This window comes from Euleptes europaea, chromosome 4, assembly GCF_029931775.1.
Source record: "Euleptes europaea isolate rEulEur1 chromosome 4, rEulEur1.hap1, whole genome shotgun sequence".
Classification (NCBI taxonomy): domain Eukaryota; kingdom Metazoa; phylum Chordata; class Lepidosauria; order Squamata; family Sphaerodactylidae; genus Euleptes; species Euleptes europaea.
Genome location: NC_079315.1, coordinates 49,969,433 through 49,989,027, shown reverse-complemented (window position 1 = coordinate 49,989,027; position 19,595 = coordinate 49,969,433). Strand labels below are relative to the sequence as shown.

General features: G+C 42.4%; 1 protein-coding gene across 1 annotated transcript in view; it reads right to left on the bottom strand.

Annotated features, from left to right (window-relative positions):
* Nucleotides 1-1,068, bottom strand: part of GDA (guanine deaminase) — a 69,589-nt gene extending 68,521 nt beyond the window's left edge. Inside the window, exon 1 of the mRNA XM_056848542.1 lies at nt 946-1,068. Coding sequence (XP_056704520.1) covers nt 946-1,068 — 123 coding nt within the window. The remainder of the gene's footprint in view (nt 1-945) is intronic.
* Nucleotides 1,069-19,595: the final 18,527 nt, after the last annotated feature.

Sequence of the window (19,595 nt, the reverse complement as noted above, 5' to 3'; positions counted from 1 at the left end):
TATGATTTGTTTCATGCCCGTTCCGGGCCATTTTGGGCCATTCCGGAGGCATTTTGGCCTGCTTTTTGTTGTGGTAGGATTTGTGTAATGCCCGTTCCGGGCTGTTCCGACTTTTACCCTGTCCCCCTTAAAGACTAACAATCTGCATACCACACCTAATCCCATCACGCCTGCTATTCACATTTACATACTGTGAACATTTACATACTAATGCTTGTCTGAATTCACTCTCTTCGACTTAAAAGACAGATGGATTCACATTCTAGCTGTATCTGAAGAAGTGAGCTGTAGATCACAAAAGCTCCTACCCTGCCAGAAAATAGATTCTTGTTAGTCTTTAAGGTGCTACTGGACTCTTGCCCTTTTCTACTACTGCAGACAGACTAACACGGCGACCCACTGTGAATTATCTTCTGCTATGTGTGATTGTGCGTGCGTGAGAGAGAGATGCTGGTTCCCAGAGCCTGTCTCGATTTCCTTGCTATTGGAAGAGGGGTGGACTCCCTGTCTCCCAGGCCTACAGGCGTTCCAGTCAGGCCCCGCCTTCCCTCATCTCTTTTCCGTCACACCTCCACCTCAGCGTCGTCTTCCCCCCCCCCCTCACAGCCCAGTCTTATATAACCCTCCCGGCCCCGTTACGCTTCTCGCCCCCTCCTCGCTCGCCGCGCGCTCTTTTCCTCAGCGTTTTTACGCAGCGCTTTTACGCATCGAGCAACCAGAACCCCCCCCCCTCTCATCCATCCGCGGGTTATATAACCTCTCCTCCTTCTCCCCACGGCTTCCTGCAGCCCCCCCCCCCACACACACACACACACGGCTCCCCCTCCGACTTCTGCCCCCGGCGCCGTCCTGCCGCCACCCACGCGCTCGTGTTTGGAGAGGCGCCTCCGACCGCCGTCCACGTGCCGGAGGCTGCGGCCGCCTCCCCGCGCGCCCGGCTCTCACCTTCCCGCTCTCCTCCACCCCCAACAGGTGTCCTTGCAGGACGTCCATCGGCGAGGAGCGGCTGGAGTGCACAAAGCTCCCCCGGAAGACGTGCGCCAGCGGCGCGAGCGGAGCAGAGGCCATGGCGCGCGCGCGGCCCGGGGCAGGGCGCGGGAGGTCGCCGCCGGCACCTGCCGCCGCTTCGGCCACGCGCCTCCGGTCCCCGCGGCTGCTCCCAGGAGCCGGCGGCCGTCCCCGTGCGGTGCCGAGAGCAGCTCTCGCAGCACTTGTCACCATCTCTCCACCCCCACCCGGAGACTTCCCCCCTTTGGGGTGTGGTTATATCTCTGAGAGGGAAGGGGCTAGAGACTTTAAAAAAAAAAGAGCTGGGCATTAAGACAACCCGCTTAAACGCGAGGAAAAAAGCCCACTCAGAATCGGCATCCAGAAAAAAATCGAGATAAAAATGATCTCAGAAGAGCTGCGGGGGGGGGGGGACCAGCCCCGGCAGGCTCCCCTCCCCCCGCCTCATCCCGCCCAGTGGAGTCTGTCGCTCACCAAATTGTCGGGCTTGAACCCTGTGGAGAAAGCGGGCGTGGGGGAGGGGAGGGGATGGGGGGCGCAGCGCTCCTTCGCCGCGGCCTGTCCTGAGTGAGAGAAACGCCACGCGGCTCTGCCTCGCCCGCGCCTTCTGGAATAAAACCCCCTCCCCACGCTTACGAAGAAGCAGCCCTACAAATAGCTGTTTTCCAAGTCCAACTGCAAAAATCAAGCAGTTCTCTTACAAGGGAATTTCAAAGGGAGTTTGGAAAGAGAAACTACTGAGTTACAGTTGATATTCAAACTAAAGTCAATGCATTTACCTGGCTGAATAATGACCTTGCATTCATGGCTGATTTCCCCACACCCATCTCTCCCCTGGACAGAACAGACTCTTCTGCATACCACGCCTAATCCCATCACGCCTGATATTCACATTGACATACTGTTAACATTTACATACTAATGCTTGTCTGAATTCACTCTCCTGGATTCACATTCTAGCTGTATCTGAAGAAGTGAGTTGTGGCTCACGAAAGCTCATACCCTACCAGAAAATATTTTTGTTAGTCCTTAAGGTGCTACTGGACTCTTGCCCTTTTCTACTACTGCAAAAATCAAGATAAGCAAGGAGTAGCAGTCATCAGAACTGGAACTGATGGGGCCCAGTTTGCACACACACACCCCAATTTAATAATAATGTCTACTTGGACTTGATGGCCCTGGTGGTCCCTTCCAACTCTATGATTCTATGATAAGAAGGAGATTCTATAGTCCCCACTGTCTAGGAACCTGAGAAGAGGGGACACCCCTTTCTCTTTACTTGTCGGTTTCCACTCCTATGGATAACAGGAGATGAGCATAAATGACCTGTCCTCTGTAACAACATCTCAGGATCCTGGTGGCCTCATGATCTGGGGGTGGGTGGGGTGGAGACAGAATTGCCATCCAAGATAGGGTGTAGCCCAGTTACAGACGCATGTCTGGGAGCTACTTTGATGGGAGGCTGCCTGGCCTGGAAACCATGCATAAGCTCTTCTGGGCTCCTTGAAAAAAATAGTGGGATACATAGGTAACAACTTTTAATGAAGTTAATCAAATCTCTGCCTGAAACTTTTGAGAAAGCTGCAAGACAGTTTGGGAACTAGTTGGCTTCAATTTAGCGCAAGACCACTTCTTCTGTCCCAGCCAAGAGTTGTCCATGCTTTGCATCAAGACAAGAGAGGTGTGTGTGTGTGTGTTAAGTGCTATCAAGTCACTTCTGACTGATGGTGATCCTAAGAATTAATGTCCTCCAGAATGTCCTACTATTAACAGCCTTAGTCAAGTCTTGCAGACTGAGGGTTATGGCTTCTTTTATTGAGTCGATCCATCTCATGTTGGGTATTCCTCTTTTCCTGCTGCTTCAACTTTTCCTATTCCACTCTCAAACCCTTCAGGTGAATGGAAGACGAGGGTGTTGCACATGCAAGAAAATGAAGTGGAGGAATGGAATACAACATATAAAATTGCAGGTGGAGGATCATGGAGAATCACATTGAATATTCCCCTCCTTTTTTAAAATCCCTGAAAATAAATAACTGGCACAGCAGGGTGAAAAAGAGGACAGAATCTTTCTCCCTACTATGCTAGTTTTCTATTTCCAAAGAATCTGAGATAAAGGCAGTCCATTCTAACACTTCAGGGCTCTGCTTTGCCTTCATGTGCGAACCATGCATAAATGTTCACCCTTCCAACAGTAACCCCCCCACACAATGGACCAGTTATGAGACATCAGGGATGATGATAGATCATATCATCTATATAAGAGAGAGAATAGCTGATTCAGGATCTGAGATCTCTGGACATCTGTAATTTCATACAAAACTGTTAAGGCTCTTGGATGGCTGCTGTTTTTTTATATATAAGTGAATTGCTCCTCAGTTGCTTCTCTTAATCCCAATAGGGATGAAAGACAGGAAATATCCCCATTCAAACATAAAGCTATCAGAGCTAAGTGGGTAATTAAAAAACAACAACAATAGCATGGAGGTCAGAGGGGCTACACTCTGCCCCATCATACATTTTACTGTGATGCTTGAAACATTTTCCCCTATCCAGGCTCTGATGCAGGAAGAAAGCAGAGCTGGAAGAAAACTTCTAAAAGAAGTATTTGTAGTGAGATAAAGTGCGGGGGGTGGGGGGAGAGTTACCTCTCATCTACGGTTTGCTAATTTGCACATTTTTATTTTAAAAAATCAACAACAAACCAAGCCACGATTCCCCGCTCCCAACATGCAGGGGTTGCTTGATAATCCCAGGAAAGGAGGGAAAACTCCCTTATAAACTTGTGCTGCAAGTGACAATGTCAATGGATTATAGAACAAAGGCACTTTCTGCTATGTGACTGAAATTTGGGAAAGAGAATCCCCTAGGTGACAGGTGGTCCCAGATAATTTCATCCCAGTGAGAGAATATGTTTTCCACTGAAATAAATGAAAATTATTTTTGTATTGATAAGTTTACTTCCAGGACTAAAAATGCAACTCAGTTTTTTTCAAGTGACATATGACCCAACTTTGGATCTCACTCTCTCCCCCTTCCTATCTGTAGATGATGTCCATCCAGTCTCTTGGGCATGCTGGGGCTTTGTTCAGACCAGAAAGGCTGCTAAAGTGAGAGATGCTGGTCTGCTATACAAAACTAGATAAAAACATATGTAGGGACAATGATTTATTAAGGGAAATGGAAAGCATGTCTGAGTTGTATGTTGCAGTTTTAGGGCAAATGTACAAATGTATACAAACTAGACCTTTCTAGTGCATCGATTAGTTTGTTACCAACAGGGATGCTCATACGCCTACCAGTTCAGTTCATGTTGTACTCACCTATTGTGAGCAGGGAGTCCATTTTTGATGGACTGTTCTGCTGCCAGTAAGGAGCCTGACCTTTTTGTCTGTTGTAACAGCATGGTACGGTGCAATGAAATCAGCAGCACTTTGCCCAAGTATACTGTCACTCAAAGCAAGTCTTACTCTCCCCCCCACCCACCACCCAGCACAGGCTCAGCATTGCTGCTCACTGCTTGGCAGCCAGCCCCATGGAGATAGTCATAAGATCAGTCAGTTGGCCAGTGTTGCAAATAAACATTGGATTTCTTAAGAATGTTCTTTGTTTGGTTTCATCTTGTTCTATGTTGTTAATGAGGCTTGTTTCACTCATGCATACGTTCACACAGCCCCACGGGAAGCACAGCACATGCACACACACATACTTACACATCATTCAACTACCTGTCCAGACCGTCCATTACCTCCAAGGGGAGTCAATGCCACCCACTGTGCAGATGCAGTGGCGGCTTGCAAGGAAAAAGAGGTAGAACTGGACCATCACAGCCACTGTCCAGCCAAAGAGCTGCACAGCAAGGCTGATTGTGATGAGGCAGGGAGATCCAAGGCTTGGCCTGTAAGCAGCCATAGGCATCAAACATGGTTGCCTGCCAAACCTGTTTGTAGCAAGGTTTGTGGCATTCCTAATTAATAGATGCAACAGATAACATATGTATGGAACAAAGTACTCACATCCTTTTTATGACAGTCAAGGCTTCAATTCACAAAGCAGGAAGAAGTCTTCCCTAAAAAAGCACAAGTAGTTGTTGTCCTATCATAACACCCAACTCCTTATACATTCTTAAATATGATTCTTTACTTTGGTAGAGAACAAATAGGATTTTATATACCAAACACTTTGAGGTTTTGTGTGTGTGGGGGGGGGGGGGGAGACTGCAGGGAACACCATCACAGTTCTGATTCAGGTCCACAGTGGGTTGGATCCAGACAAAAATTTCCAGTGTCAGAATGGAACTTTCCTGCCTCCTTTTCCTTCCGCTGCAGCTCACCGATCACCATGTAATGCTGCCACTGAGTCATAGGGGACTCTGGGGAATGTCATGAGGAGGATCTGCAGCAGGAAGGGGAAATCAGTGGAAACTGCCAATTTAGTCTCCATCCAGCCCAGCAACTTGCTCCAAGACTCTTAACATCAAGCCCTCTAATCATTCTACCACACTGGCATTTATAGAGCTGGTTCATATCTGATGTCACTTTCCCCATTTGGTTGCCTCAGGCTTGTGTGGGGTTGCTGCCGAGTCATGCTGAAACAGAGGCACCAGTTGGATGAATTGGCACATCTGCATGGGGTTTGTATATGTAGCCACTGTGATTTGCCTTGTTTATTTAAGCATTTTTAAGTCAGTTTTCTCCCAGGAGGGACCCAAAGCAACTTACAAAATGGAGAAAGGGAACAAATTACAAAATCACATACACAAAGAAAACACAATCACTGAGAGTTGCGAAAGCTGTTACTCTGCCACTCTGCAAAGCCACCATGTAGAAGCATCAGTTCATACTATTAGCCATTGCGAGCAGAGGGCAGTAAGCTTCTGAAACATAGTGCTAGGAGGCAATGTCAGGAGAGAGCTTTGTTCTCTATGCTCCATTTGTTGGTCCTCCAGAGCACCTTGTTGGCAGCTGTGTGAAACAGGATGCTGAGGGGACCATTGGTCTGATCCAGCAGGGTTCTTCTTAGAAAAGGCATTCCATATATAGAGAACCTGGCTTCAAGCTCAGCAAAGACCTTGCATGTTCTCGGGTGCTCAAATGGGAGTGGTCACCACCGAATATAAACTGGTGGACCAATACATCTAAATCCTTCCATGTTGCATTTTGAGATGTCAGCATGACTTAAATTCCTGAATGGTGACTGCAAATCAATAGTCAAATAGAAGTGGCGCCTAAAGAATGGTTCTGTATAGTACTAAAACCCTGTTCACTTTTGCTAGCATTACTTAATTAATGAATTTAATGATTAACTCACAGGATATGGAGTTGTATATTTTCAGGAGGTTTTTTCCTTCTTCTTCTTCTTCTTCTAGGAAAGTACTTACTGCTGTTTAGCTGGGTTGGGCAGATTGCTTTTGGTGATAATAGCAGTTGAAGGTTTATTTCCTAGTTTTCTTGGAATTAAGGAGAGTGCTACCAAGGACAGCTCTGTCAGTCAATGAACAATGCATTTAAGGCCAGGACATGATTATAGCAAGTAAATAGTAATCCAGTGCTTCATTAACTTAATACAGCTGTTTGGGGGCACAATTCAACCAAAAATTTGGCAGAAAATTTTATACACTAAAATTGCAGAGGAAGTGCACCTCCAAGTAAGTGTGCTTAGGATTGTACTCTGAGTTTAATGCATCTTGATTTGTACAGATCACCAGCTGGCTGGCAGTACATAGTTTAGGGTTGCCAGCCTCCAGGTGGTAGCTGGAGATCTCCCGCTATTACAACTGATCTCCAGGCAATAGAGATCAGTTCACCTGGAGAAAATGGCCGCTTTGGAAGGAGGCCTCTATGGCATTATATCTCACTGAAGTCTGTCCCCTCCCCAAACTCTGCCCTCCTCAGGCTCCACCTCCAAAATTTTCAGGTATTTCCAAACCTGGCGCTGGCCATCCTAACATAGCCACACCCCAGCACAACACATTGTAGAATTATATTCTCTGCTTTAGCCCTCAGTTAGGAAACCTACAAAAGCTAGAGGGATGTGGTAGACCTCAAACATTTAAATTCAAATCTTGGCTCAGCAATAGGTTTGCCATGGGCAAGTTGGGCAAGTTAGTATGTTTCTTATATAACATGGATTTTATAGACAGACTTTTCAAAGTTGTAACATGGCCATGCCGCATGTAAATGTAACATGGAAACTATGACATGTTCTAGGTGCACTATGAATGAGATTCAAGATTTCTGTCACATTACTGTTTATGATTACTCTTATGGAACAGTTGTATGGCTTACCAGTCTCCTGAGTAATGTCTTCACATTTTTTGGTGTGGCAGGAAGAGTTCTGTCTGGAACCTACTGTGGTGACCATATTATTCCAGTGGTTGCTGATTTGTTTTCAGACAAAATTCAGAATGCTAATGTTGAGCATGGCTTGGAATCAGTGTACTTGAACTACTATGCCTGTCAGTATGAGTCTGTCCATGAGTTGAGGTGATCATCTATGTCCTGTTAAGGAAAGAATGGAGGATGCTAAGCTTAAGTAGCAGGGCACTTCCGGTGGTGGTCCCCAGACTGTGAAATCCCATGCCCCAGAAGGTTGCATCACCCCTTTGCTTCTGGCTTTTTGAAAATTGTTCAAGTCTGTTTTGCCTTTAATGGTTTTGTGCCTTGACCCACTGGCTTTTAGCTCTGATTATTTTATACATTTTATGGATAGCTTTTCTTACATTTAAGTTTGTGTTGTTTGCTTTGAAGTCAACCTTTAGTGGGATGGCAATGTTTTCTTTTACAGCCACTTAAATCTTAATGAGTAGAAATAGGTTTGGTGTTTTCCCCCCACTAATGAAGTTCACATCTGAAAGTGAACGGAAGAGGAAGGCCACAGCTTTACAATATGAACTGTCATTTTACCCTTTTCAGATTTTTCTGTACATTGTGCTCCTTTTTTTTTTTTTTTTTTTGAAAATTTTTATTGGTTTTTATAATATAAATTTTCCATGTTAACAAACAACAATAAAAGTAATATAAAAAACTAAATCATAAGTAATGTTGTTATAGTTATTTAAGTGCTAAATAAAAATAAAAAATAAAGGAAAATTTATTGACTTCCCCATCACCTCCGTCCGCCTCTTAATAAAGTATTCTATCCCATCGTGATATGGTCTGATCTTAATTATTCTTATATCTCAATTAAGTTTCAATCACAATATGCTATTAATATAATTGATTACACTTCTTTATGTTAGCAATGTCATCTAGATCAGATTAAAAGGTACTCTTCCATTTTCCCCAGTCCTAATTCATATTCACAATATTTCATCCAAGCCTCCCATTCCCCCATAAATTGAACATTGTCTTTTTGATTTAAAGTAGCTGTAAGTTTTGCCATTTCCACCAGTTCATTGTGCTCCTCTTGCTACGGAGAAAGTTGATTTTAATTCATTGTTTATAGAACATTATTTTTCTTTAGAATAATAAACCTGAGTGCTTTTAATGAAAGAGATTAAATACAAACCCTACATTGTTATTATATTACTGTGTATATTACAGATGTGAATTAATGATAGCTTTTTAGTATACAATATTGTTTGTTTTTCATAGGAAACAGAACAGATACTATGAGGCATGGACTTGAAAACATTTGCTCAGAAAGTACCTGTTAAGAGAGTTACGGTAATTATTACTCCATTACACAGGTCACAATTTTATATTGTATGGCTGAGTTGAGTGGAAAATACTAGAAAGTTACAAAATGATTTGACTTATCCATTAGCAAAAAGCTTTTATACAATAATCACTGGATTCAAACATAAGAGCATCATATAAGCAGAATTTCTTTTGTTATCAGGGAATAAAGCCAATGAAAGAATGAACCCTATATAATTCATCAATTCATGAACCAAATGAGAAACGTGTATGCAAGTTAAAGAGGCTAAAGTAGTATTTTACAACAAAGGCAACAGAAAACACATGTATACAAAATAATTCTCCCTAAGGCCTCCTGTAGATTAGCTTTAACCAATGTGTCTGCCATTTAAATGTGCTGCACACAACATAATCTACAACCTATCACTTCTATACAGTAAACTACACATTCCTTGTAAATGCAAGTGATAGTTTTGCCACATGTGCATATAACAAGACACAACTTGTATACATAGAGGCTGTCTACAGATCTTTGTCCAGGTATTCCCTGAACATGTATTGAAGATGTGGTATAGAGTACACAAAATGAATATACAGTTAATAAAGAGTTAAGGGTGGGAGTAAAGACCATCTGCCCCCTGGGGGAAGATGGCAGGAAGGATCAGGAGTAGGTTTTTAATGATGGCTCCTGAAGTTATTACAGTTAGGAATGCTAGGCTCAAGTATAGTTGCTAACTTCAGCTTTGGAAACCCCTGGATGTTTGAGGCCAGAGCTTATGGAGAATGGAATGTGGAGAGGAGAGGGAGTTCACTGTGGATGAGGCCATAAAGGCAATCCTCGGAAGCTGCCATTTCCTCCAGGGGCATATTGATCTCTGTCGCCTGGAGTATTAGGGTTGCCAGGCAGATGCCAGGCAGAGTTTTAGCGAATGCTAGAACAGCATCCCCAGCATGATGATGTCACTTCTGGATTATACCAGAAGTGCTGTCATCATGTCAGGAATGCCAATTACATGCCCTCCATTTGATCTACCACTTTCCTCCTGCCACCCAGGCAGAAGCAATGTGTGTGTGTGTGTGTGGGGGGGGGAGAGATCTGCTACCAGCAGGCATTTGGCAACCCTATCTGGAGAGCTCATGAAATTCTAGGAGAACTCCAGCCCCCATCTTGATAAAAACCCTGGGCCCAAATTGCATATTGAGCGAAACAAACATGGTGGTTTCTTTTATGAGAGGAAAGAATTGCTTCTTTGGGGGACTTGGATGATCTTTCTAAATTCCATTACAACCCTTCTCATTGTGTATAAAAATCTTGCTGGCTGAGAATTAATTTCATACACTTGACAAAGTGAGCTCAAGCTCATAAAACTCATGCTACAATGTCAATCTTTAAAGATTCTTCCTGTAGGATTCTTTCTTTTCTTAATTACTGCAATACAGTAATATAGGGAAGTTATCCCCAACTAAATTTGTAGCCATTGTGAAAGATACACTGTACATAACTCAAGGGCTATTCTATCATAATAGTTTAGTTTCTATAGTACTCTCAGAATGATATGGCCAGGACCAGCCCAGGGATTTTGGCAAGATGATGCCTGTCTTCCTTGCACCCTGTGCCACAGGAAGGTGCTGCGGGAGAGGCAGGAAGATAGCACTTCCTCTCCCCACCACACACAGGACAGGGAGGTGGGAAGATAGTGTCTGCTCTCCCCTCCCTTTGGTGCTGTGGGGAGGTGGGAATATGGCACCCATTCTCCTCTCTCTGCATGGAGGGGGTGGGAGGTGGGTAGATGGCATCTGCCCTCTTACCCCCATACTGTGAGGAGGTAGGAAAATGTCACCTGCTCTCCTTGCTAACCCCCATGCCATGGGGATGGGGGGGAAGGCAATTAGACTGTCTGCATCCCGGTGAGAAGCCGTAGCCCACCTCCTTGCCTTTCCCCACCATGGTCAGGCAACGTGCAGTGAAGTTAAGGAGGAAGAAGGCCAGGACTGGCCTCGCTGACAGAGAGAGGGAAGAATGGAGCAGATCACCCATGGGAACTGGGGGGCACCTCCAGGGAAGACCCCAATGTTGTGGGCAGGTGGCCCAGCTGGGAGACAGCCAGGTGGGGATACAACAGAGCTGGATGGTGCCCCCCCCCCACTGACATCCTAGGTTATCACCTTGGGCTACCTGGTGGATGGGCCAGCTGGGTATGGGTATGGCCATGAAATAGTCTTTTACTCCTTAATCCAATGGATCAGACATGGATTGTCATACCATCTGTGTCTGCCAACTGACGTAGCATTGCTGAAACTACGTGAACATGTGTTTAGATATGATTTATTGAAAACACTGGTTTTCCAAAACTCAAAGCAGCTTACAAAATAAAGAAAAATTACAAGGGTTCAGGACTCACCTTCGTGGGATTCCCCCCCCCCTCTTTGTACACTATATTATTATCCAGTGTCAGGAACATTGTTCCAGTATATTGCTATGGGGCTTACGTGTTTTATTTTTCCAGTGTTTTCACTTTCAGCAGAACCTAGCAGCCTCCTTTCATGTTCTATTTCACATCTATGTTTGTCAGGCTTCTATTTTTATTTCAGCATTTTTACTGCTTGGGAAAGTCAGATTCTGAACACTCACATTTGCTTTCAGATTATTTTGGTATTTCTGATAAGTGGATGAAAGCTTTTAGAGACCTGATGTCATGGTTTCTGTGATGTTGCTTGTTGATTTAACCTATGTCTTCTAAAGGTGATAAACTGTAGATCCTTTCTAATAGAGCTAAACCATAGTGAAGATATTCACCTCATCTAATGATCGGTGAAATGGTGCTCCATATACTCCAATTTTTTTCTGGAAATAAATCCTACTTTGACGTCATAGTAAGTGGAAGGTGCTGATGGTCCCACATCTTCCTTGCTTTCTTCTGACCTGCCCCAGCAGCTATTTCTGACACCAGGACAAATCGGTTGGTGGACTGCAAGGAAGGCAAAGGGGATGAAGACACACTTTCTGCCTGTTCTGTCAGTGGAGCTCCATTGATGAAAGAGGCAAGAGGGAGCAATTTTAACCCCCTTCCTGACTGCAGCCCACCAACCAGTGGTGCACCCCACCAACCAATGAGGCTGTTACTCTACAGGGGTCCCACAACTGTGGGAATTAACTTTCCCAAGGTTGAAAGGGACTACTGGGAGGAGGCAAAAGCAGAGAATATATGCAGTCTTTGTACTATGAATTGCACTATGTACTATTGTACTATGGGTTTTCAGCCCAATGTTGTGCATGAGAACTTTCAAGTAAGCCCTAGTTAGTCCAGTAGTATTATTTCCAATAAAGCATGCACCATACTGCAGCTTCATGATACTCCTTTAGTTCCACCAAATTCAGCATCACTTTCTTCAGAGTACATATGACGTGGGTGTACTCTGGGTTGAACCTAACTTTATTTAAGAATGGACTCAAAGAAACCCTGAAGTCTATAGATACAGCTTTAATAAGGAAAACAATGCATATCCAGGAAACATTAGACATAAGAGTTAGACATGATATATAGCATCTGCGCGGACAGGAGAGAGCTGGCAGCTCAGTATTTTATAGAGATCAGTAAAAAAATTCTATTTGTTATGAAACCCAAACCAGACTGGTTCTTGTAGGTTATACGGGCTGTGTAACCGTGGTCTTGGTATTTTCTTTCCTGACGTTTCGCCAGCAGGCCTGCCACAGCTGCTGGCGAAACGTCAGGAAAGAAAATACCAAGGCCACGGTTACACAGCCTGGATAACCTACAAGAACCAATGAACTCTGACCATGAAAGCCTTCGACAATATTCCAAACCAGACTATTACTAAATGACCCCGTGTCATTAAAAATGGCTAGAAGCATATCTAAAGTTGATCTCCTGGCAGGCCCTAGCCTTGGCAACCACTACTGCCAAGGAAGTTCACTTCCCAGAAATATATTTACTTGTTCCAACAAGGATGTTGTAACAGGATGGAAATATGTTATGAGGTTCATGGATATAGTTGCTTCTAAATACTTTGGTTCATACAAAGCATTCTGGATTATGGATATTGTTTAGGCCTTAATGTCAGCCTTCCCCTTCACATATACATAGGACAGAATTATAACAGTGCAATCCTAAATAGAGTATTACTGGTCTCGGGTTGGTCTCAAATCTATTAATGGCATTTTTAAAGAGGGGGGAATAGTCTCTGTGCTCAGTTCTCAATGAATTTGCACTGTCCTACTTGCCGTTCAGTTCTGTGTTCTAATGTGGTGAAGGGGCAAACTCTCTGACATACACTACACGGCATACTTGGAGAGTAGAGACATCTTCAGGGATTTCTGCAAACTGGGAGGGGGAACACAGGCAAACGTTTACTCCCCGAATATGACGTGTGTGTGTGTGTGTGTGTGTGTGTGAGAGAGAGAGAGAGAGAGAGAGAGACCAAATTAGACAAGAAACAAGAGGTCTTTGTTCATGAGAGCTCATGATGTTTTTAATTTTACTTTAATTTTAAAAGGACATTATTTTCAATGGACGGTGCTATTCATTTTTTAAAAAGTATTTATTTATGTTTGACTAATCAACTCTTTTTGTGCATTCTCTGTTTAATCAACTGGTGGCAAAATACAATAAGGCAGTGGTGACAAGTGTGTGTATGTGGGGGGAGATGTACACAGTGGGTGCATGGAAAATTATCTGGTGAACCACCTAAACATCTTGCTGAACTATCCACTCTCTGCTTGCAATAAGTGAGCAAAATGTGGACAAGCTTTTGACCATTCCTAGCATCTCCCAGTTGCTGGAAGCAGGTGCATTGGCACCCCCCATAATTGTCCCACCCAAACAGTTGCTCGTGCACAAAGCTGTTCCTGGTCACATCAATCAATGGCACTTTAAAGATGCCTGATTTAAAAAAAGAGAGCAAAAATGAGATTATCACCAAAGGATATTTCTATGACTCATAATTGCTATGACTCACAGAAACTTCTGAAGTGTATGTATGTTCCAAACCTGAAATAGCTCAAGCAGAAAAAAGCGGATGAGCAATTAATTCTCTATGAGAACACTATCCTTGGGCATGTTGTATTCATTCACAGGCTTCCGGTGTTAAAGTGCTCTTTTTTTGCAAGGAGTTTTGCTCAGGTACAAAAGATGCACAAAAAACAAAAATAAAACCTCAGTTTTCATTGGAGACAATTACCCTACCAAAGCAAAATAGATACAACTAGCTGTGTAGCTGTGGGAAGACACTTTGTCTAATTCATCTATGTTCCATGATTCAAATATTTTTCTAGAGGAGAAAAATATTTTAAACAGGGATTTATAAAATTTGTCACATTGAATGAGTTAAGTGCGTGTGTTTGGGCCTGCTCCATGCCATATACAAAGAAAGGTTGCTTGCTTGTACGTGCGGTTTCTTGAGTGGTCATCTATGTAGTCACACATGTACAGGATTGATGTTCTGTACCTGATGTTTGGCAGGAGTTACAGAAATATACTTTATGAGTCACAGGGAGCAATCCTAAGCAGGCCTATTCAGACCTAAGTCTCATTTTATTTAACAGAGCTTACTCCCAGGGAAGAGTTTTAGGATTGCTTCCTCAGTAACACACATTAAATAATGATCATGGCCATGTGCAGTGGGCACTTCCAACCCCCAACTTGACATTTCTTGAACAACATCTGCTAACTATAGGCATAAGAACTCAAACAAAGGAAGGCTGAATGAAATAAAAATGTGGTGTGGGCTAAAGGAAAGTAAACAGAAAGGAAAAATGAGGGACATAGACTAGAATCAAATCTTGGATTTGTAATTTGGATTCAGAATTGTGTACCTTTGGATTTGGAATTCTATTTTCTACTAAAAAAAAAAAAGACCACTTTTTAAAATGCTTCCCTTAGTCCCTGACATAAAGCCTGGTGCTCACATATGGTAATTACACGGTGTCAATTACAAGATAATAGTAAACACTCTCTTGTTGCGTGACAATTTAGCTGACATGTACCGCAGCTACTGACTCCTACATGCCCATAATACCTTGATGACCACTCCTACTCATGATGTTGACTACCATGCAGTCAATACATCTGTCATAAATCCATCCTGTAATTTCTTAATGAATGAGAGCCCCGTTCTCTTCTGTTGTGATGATTTTAATTTTGATGTGATACTTAAGACCTTCTGAAGATTAGTTTTCCACTTCTCTAGTAAGTTACTTTTTGGCAAATACAGCTGAGGAGTTTTCATCAGAGGACTTTCTACAATGTCCCTGAAGAACTTGCCTATGAACATCTTGTCCTCTTTCAGTTACTTCAGGTCAGTTATTTAGCCACAAGAGAACAGGCATGTCCCCTAAGAGCTAAAAGACCATTACACTGAACAAATCTCTATAACAACTTCTGCCCAGTAGCCAGATAGTGGAAAAATCTGGACAAAGTCACGGAAATGGGGGACTTGGAGGAAGCAAAATTCAAAGGGCCCTTGTCACCCTAGAAACCTATGGAGCTGGGAAAGATGTGCTTTGTTTTTATATGATGTTTGAGTTGAGGAAAATATTTTTCTGTGGCCAGTTGTGATTCCCACTGGCCCTGACACTAGAAAGAATGCATACGTCTGCTAGCTTTCTATCTTTTAATTGCTTTATTAATTGAGTTCTCAGTTGGTATCATAAAATAAGGAGGGTTTTCTTTGCTACCACTGATGTTCAACTGAAGGTAGGATGCACATATTTAAATTGCATCCCTGATCTCCAGCCCCTGTAGTTGAACTTCCCCAGAAATCAAACTTTTGCATGACCCTCTTAGCAGACACTATTATGATTGTCAGCTGCTGTTGCTGGGCTTCTCTGCTTAAAAGGGAGTTTTTGCAGACCAATGGAGTCCCAAAAATCACTTCAATGCAACATTGTAAAAATTGGAACAATAAATAAGAGGGGAAGGAGAATGCAATGATTTGGGAGAAATGTCATGCTGAAGCTGTAAGCTTGCAGTCAATTGCATTGGTATCAGTAATAACATGTATTGCATTGGTTGTAAATGATTTCAGTCTACATCTGTTTAGCAAAAGAATTCTGTATTCACAATTAGAATGAAGTTCTAAAGTTGGATGGCAGTTGCTATGCTAAAATGATTGCACCTGCTTAGCTGAAATGCATATTTAATATGGATAATGGATCAGCATGCAATTTCTACAGTTCATCACCTCTTTTTCTTGGGTTTTCTTTGAGTTTCAACTTTTCTAATGAAATGGCCTAGGGCTTTCATTTTTAAGATAGCTTTTGCTCCCGTATACAAAAGGCTTCACTAAATCATAGAATTGGAAATAGGTTTAAATGTATCCCCAAATGTCTCTGCCCATTTCTCCTTTGATCGTGATCCAGTTTGCTCTTTTGTATAGGATCCCAAAAACCCTCCTGCACTCCCATATATCTGTCTTGTCTGAAGATGTTTCAAGGCTGGTTTGCATATTATTCTCTTACTGTTGCATCAAAATGCCCAGAAGCCTCCCTGTCTCTATAGTTGTGACAGCCACACACATACTTGAGGCAGAGCCCTTCTGGCAAGGATGGAGCTGCTGTTGCCATTGGTCACTTATCCTCACAGCAACACCTCAGTTTATCTAATTTTTTTTTATATGGAGCATTTTTAGCTTTCCTTTCTGTGAAACTAGACTGAGTTTCTTGGCAGAAAGGAACAAGGAAATTGGGGCCCTGGATATTTTCTTGTTTCCTCTGGGAATAGCTGGTTTTTCTTGTTTTTCCCCCTTCCAACTTCAAGAACAAATATTATTTATTCTTCATACTTCTTAAGAAAACACCTTTAGATATAATTGAAAGAAATTTCAGTATTAAGATATGTGGTGAAAAATCCGCTAATAAATACTTCCATTTATCCTGTGTATTTATAAATTGTGTGTATTTCCTGCCTTTTCTTCCGATTATTTCACCATTATTAAAATGATAACAAACTTGCATTGCGTGGAACGTTAATTTGATCTGTGATCTGTGATCATGGTCCAAACAGCTGGATTTGTCGGGAATTGATGCCACTTTGGCCAGTTAAGATGGAGCAGTTGGTGTACTGGGACAGCGATGCATACCCCCTGAAACAGAAGATTTACAGATGGGGCCCAGGTCACCAGCACATTTGACCAGCTTTGGCTGGTTTGTCAGCTGTCTCTCTTTCCTGAGAGGAAGGATCTGGCCATGGTTATCCATGCTCTTGATGCATCCAGGTTACTATAATGCTCTGCATGTGAGGCTGTCTTTGAAGACTATTTGGAAGCTTTAGTTGGTACAGCAGCGAGATTCTTCACTAGCTCTGCCTATTGGGAACATATTGCACCTCTTGTGAAAACTTAGTTTCCAACTGAAAGTGTAGGTTATTACATCTTAGGACCAGGATACTTACAGGACAATCTGTTCCCACATAAACCTGCTTGCTGATTGTTGTCCTCTTCTCAGGCCACTGTTCTATGTGCTTCCACATTCAGAGACAAGGGGTGGGGGTGGCCACAAGAGACTGATGAGCATTTTCTGTGGTGGGTGCTCAGTTATGGAATGCACTCTTCACATCTGTTTGGTTGGCACCAAGCCTGCTGATCTTTTGGTATCAAGTTAAGACACATCTTTTCTCTCAGGCGTTGTTGATTTTTGTTAGGTACGTATGTTTTGTAGTGTGGAACCTGGCATAATATTGGTGGTTTTTTATACTCAACCTTTGAATGACATTGGTTACCGCTTTATGTATTCCCAGCGATGTATTAAGAGTTTGAAAATGTTATAAAAAACATCACTTTAAAAGGGTTTTTGGATGCTACGGCTAAAAAAATGGTTGGAAGACGTCTTCACAGCTAAAGGGGACAAACAAAGTGCAAACAGTGTTTTTTATAACAGTTTCAAACTCTTAATACATCGCTGGGAAAACACAGAAAGTGCGAACAGTACTTTTTATAACATTTTCAAACTCTTAATACATCGCTGGGAATACATAATGCGGTAACCCCCATTGATAGTTCTCTTTTTCTGTTATTAGTTGACTTAAGTAGCTGAGTTTATTTCCATTTTAAGATTTTAATTGATAATTTTACAGTGTAACCCTAAACAAAGTTATACTCTTCTAATCACATTGACTTCATTTTTAATATGGCATTAGCCATCTCAGGTAGCACATTGGTAGAGTGTCTGGGATATAAATCTTCTAAAACAGGCAAAAGATAAATAATCTCAGAAGAGCAGTTATCTATCTAACACAGAACCACATAAACACAGGTCTAGAAGAAAACAGACTGCAAGTCTGACCCTTTGCCACAAAGCAGAAGCTCTACCTCTGAGCCCCTCCAAAGTTAACCCACAAAACCTAGTCTGGTGTGCTACAAACAATGGATAGTTTCTAATGAGCAAGTGAGTCCAATTCATAATATAGGGGATAACCCTATACCTTTTATCCCACTGTTCCTCCAGTGAGCTCAAGGTAGTGGGCCCATAGTTTTTCCCTCCTCCATTTAATCCTCACAACAACCCTGAGAGGTGGGTTGAGAGAGAGAAACTTGTTCAAAGTCACCCAATTTCATGACCAAACAAACAAATTAGGGATTTGAATGCAGGTCTTCTCAGTCCCAGTGGCATGCTCTCTGACCACTATGCCTCACTGGCTCTTGAGAGGCATTTTCCTCTAGTGGTTAGTGTGCTGGACTAGGGCCTGGAAGAACTGGGTTGAATGACCTGGCAGTGACCTTGGCCTATCACCAACCTACCTTATAGAGTTCTGGGGATAAGAGAGATCTGCATTGTGAACAAGGTGGTATTAAAAGACGCACAAGCCCTGTGCTGAACCCTTCTAACACCTGATTTCTAGCTTTTATACTAAAGCTAAAATTGTTTTGTTGGCATAATATTTCCTACCTACTTGAACAAGAAATACCAAAGTGCTTCAGTTTACCTCTCCATTATCTTGGATCATTCACAGGTCACTGTGTTTCTCTATAGATCTGTGCATTTTGCCCACAAAAGATAAGTCTTCTGTTGTTTATAGGATCATTATTCCCAGGGTGAAAGAGATGTCAAGAGACTCTAATCTTGCTAGCAACTGCTTACTTTCTTTCAAGTGCAAACAAAGTACAAAGTACGTGGCTGTAGAGCAAAAACTAATTACATGATCTTAATTTATTTGAACAAGTTAACACACACACACACACATATATAACCAGTTTCACAGAGGTCAAAAGTCCTCCTCAATTCTGTAAACGTTCTTTGAGATAAAATTTGAAATTCTTGGCAATGATACGATGATGGGCTGCTAACTCGCTCCCCGTTTTGAAGTTGTCTTCCTCAGAATAATTCTATATAACAAAAATCAAGTATGTTGTCAAATAATACCTCATCCAATATACAACTCTCATTATATATGACAAAAAGATAATACCAACCTTGCTTATCCATAAAAGAATACCTCAGTGCATTATCAACATTCAAGTAAACAATCATAAAATCCTCCCAGTCTGAGGACTGTTGAACTGTTATATGCATTGTAAATCTACTCACATGAATCAACTGCATCCTTCTAACATTTTCAGTAAGCCAACTACCTCTTAAAGAAACAGTGGGTCTTAATGCCAGTACCTCAAATAAAAACAGTCAGATAATATTTTTCATTTAAACCATTTGTAACTAATGATGGTAAAGTATATATCCAATAAGATTCTCAGTGTTGCAAACCCTAACATATCTTTCTGTGTGAATGCAGGCAGAATGGAAAGGGTGGGGGGTCTGCACATGTTGAGCCCCAGAATAGGGTTCAGCATAGGACTTAATATCACGTTGTTCATAATGCAGATCTGGAACTAAACTTGTGTGCAAAAATTAGAAAAGACATATAGATTCTATCACTATAAATATGCGAAAGTGAGACTGATCACAGCATCTGGTACATAAAACAAATGAACACTGGT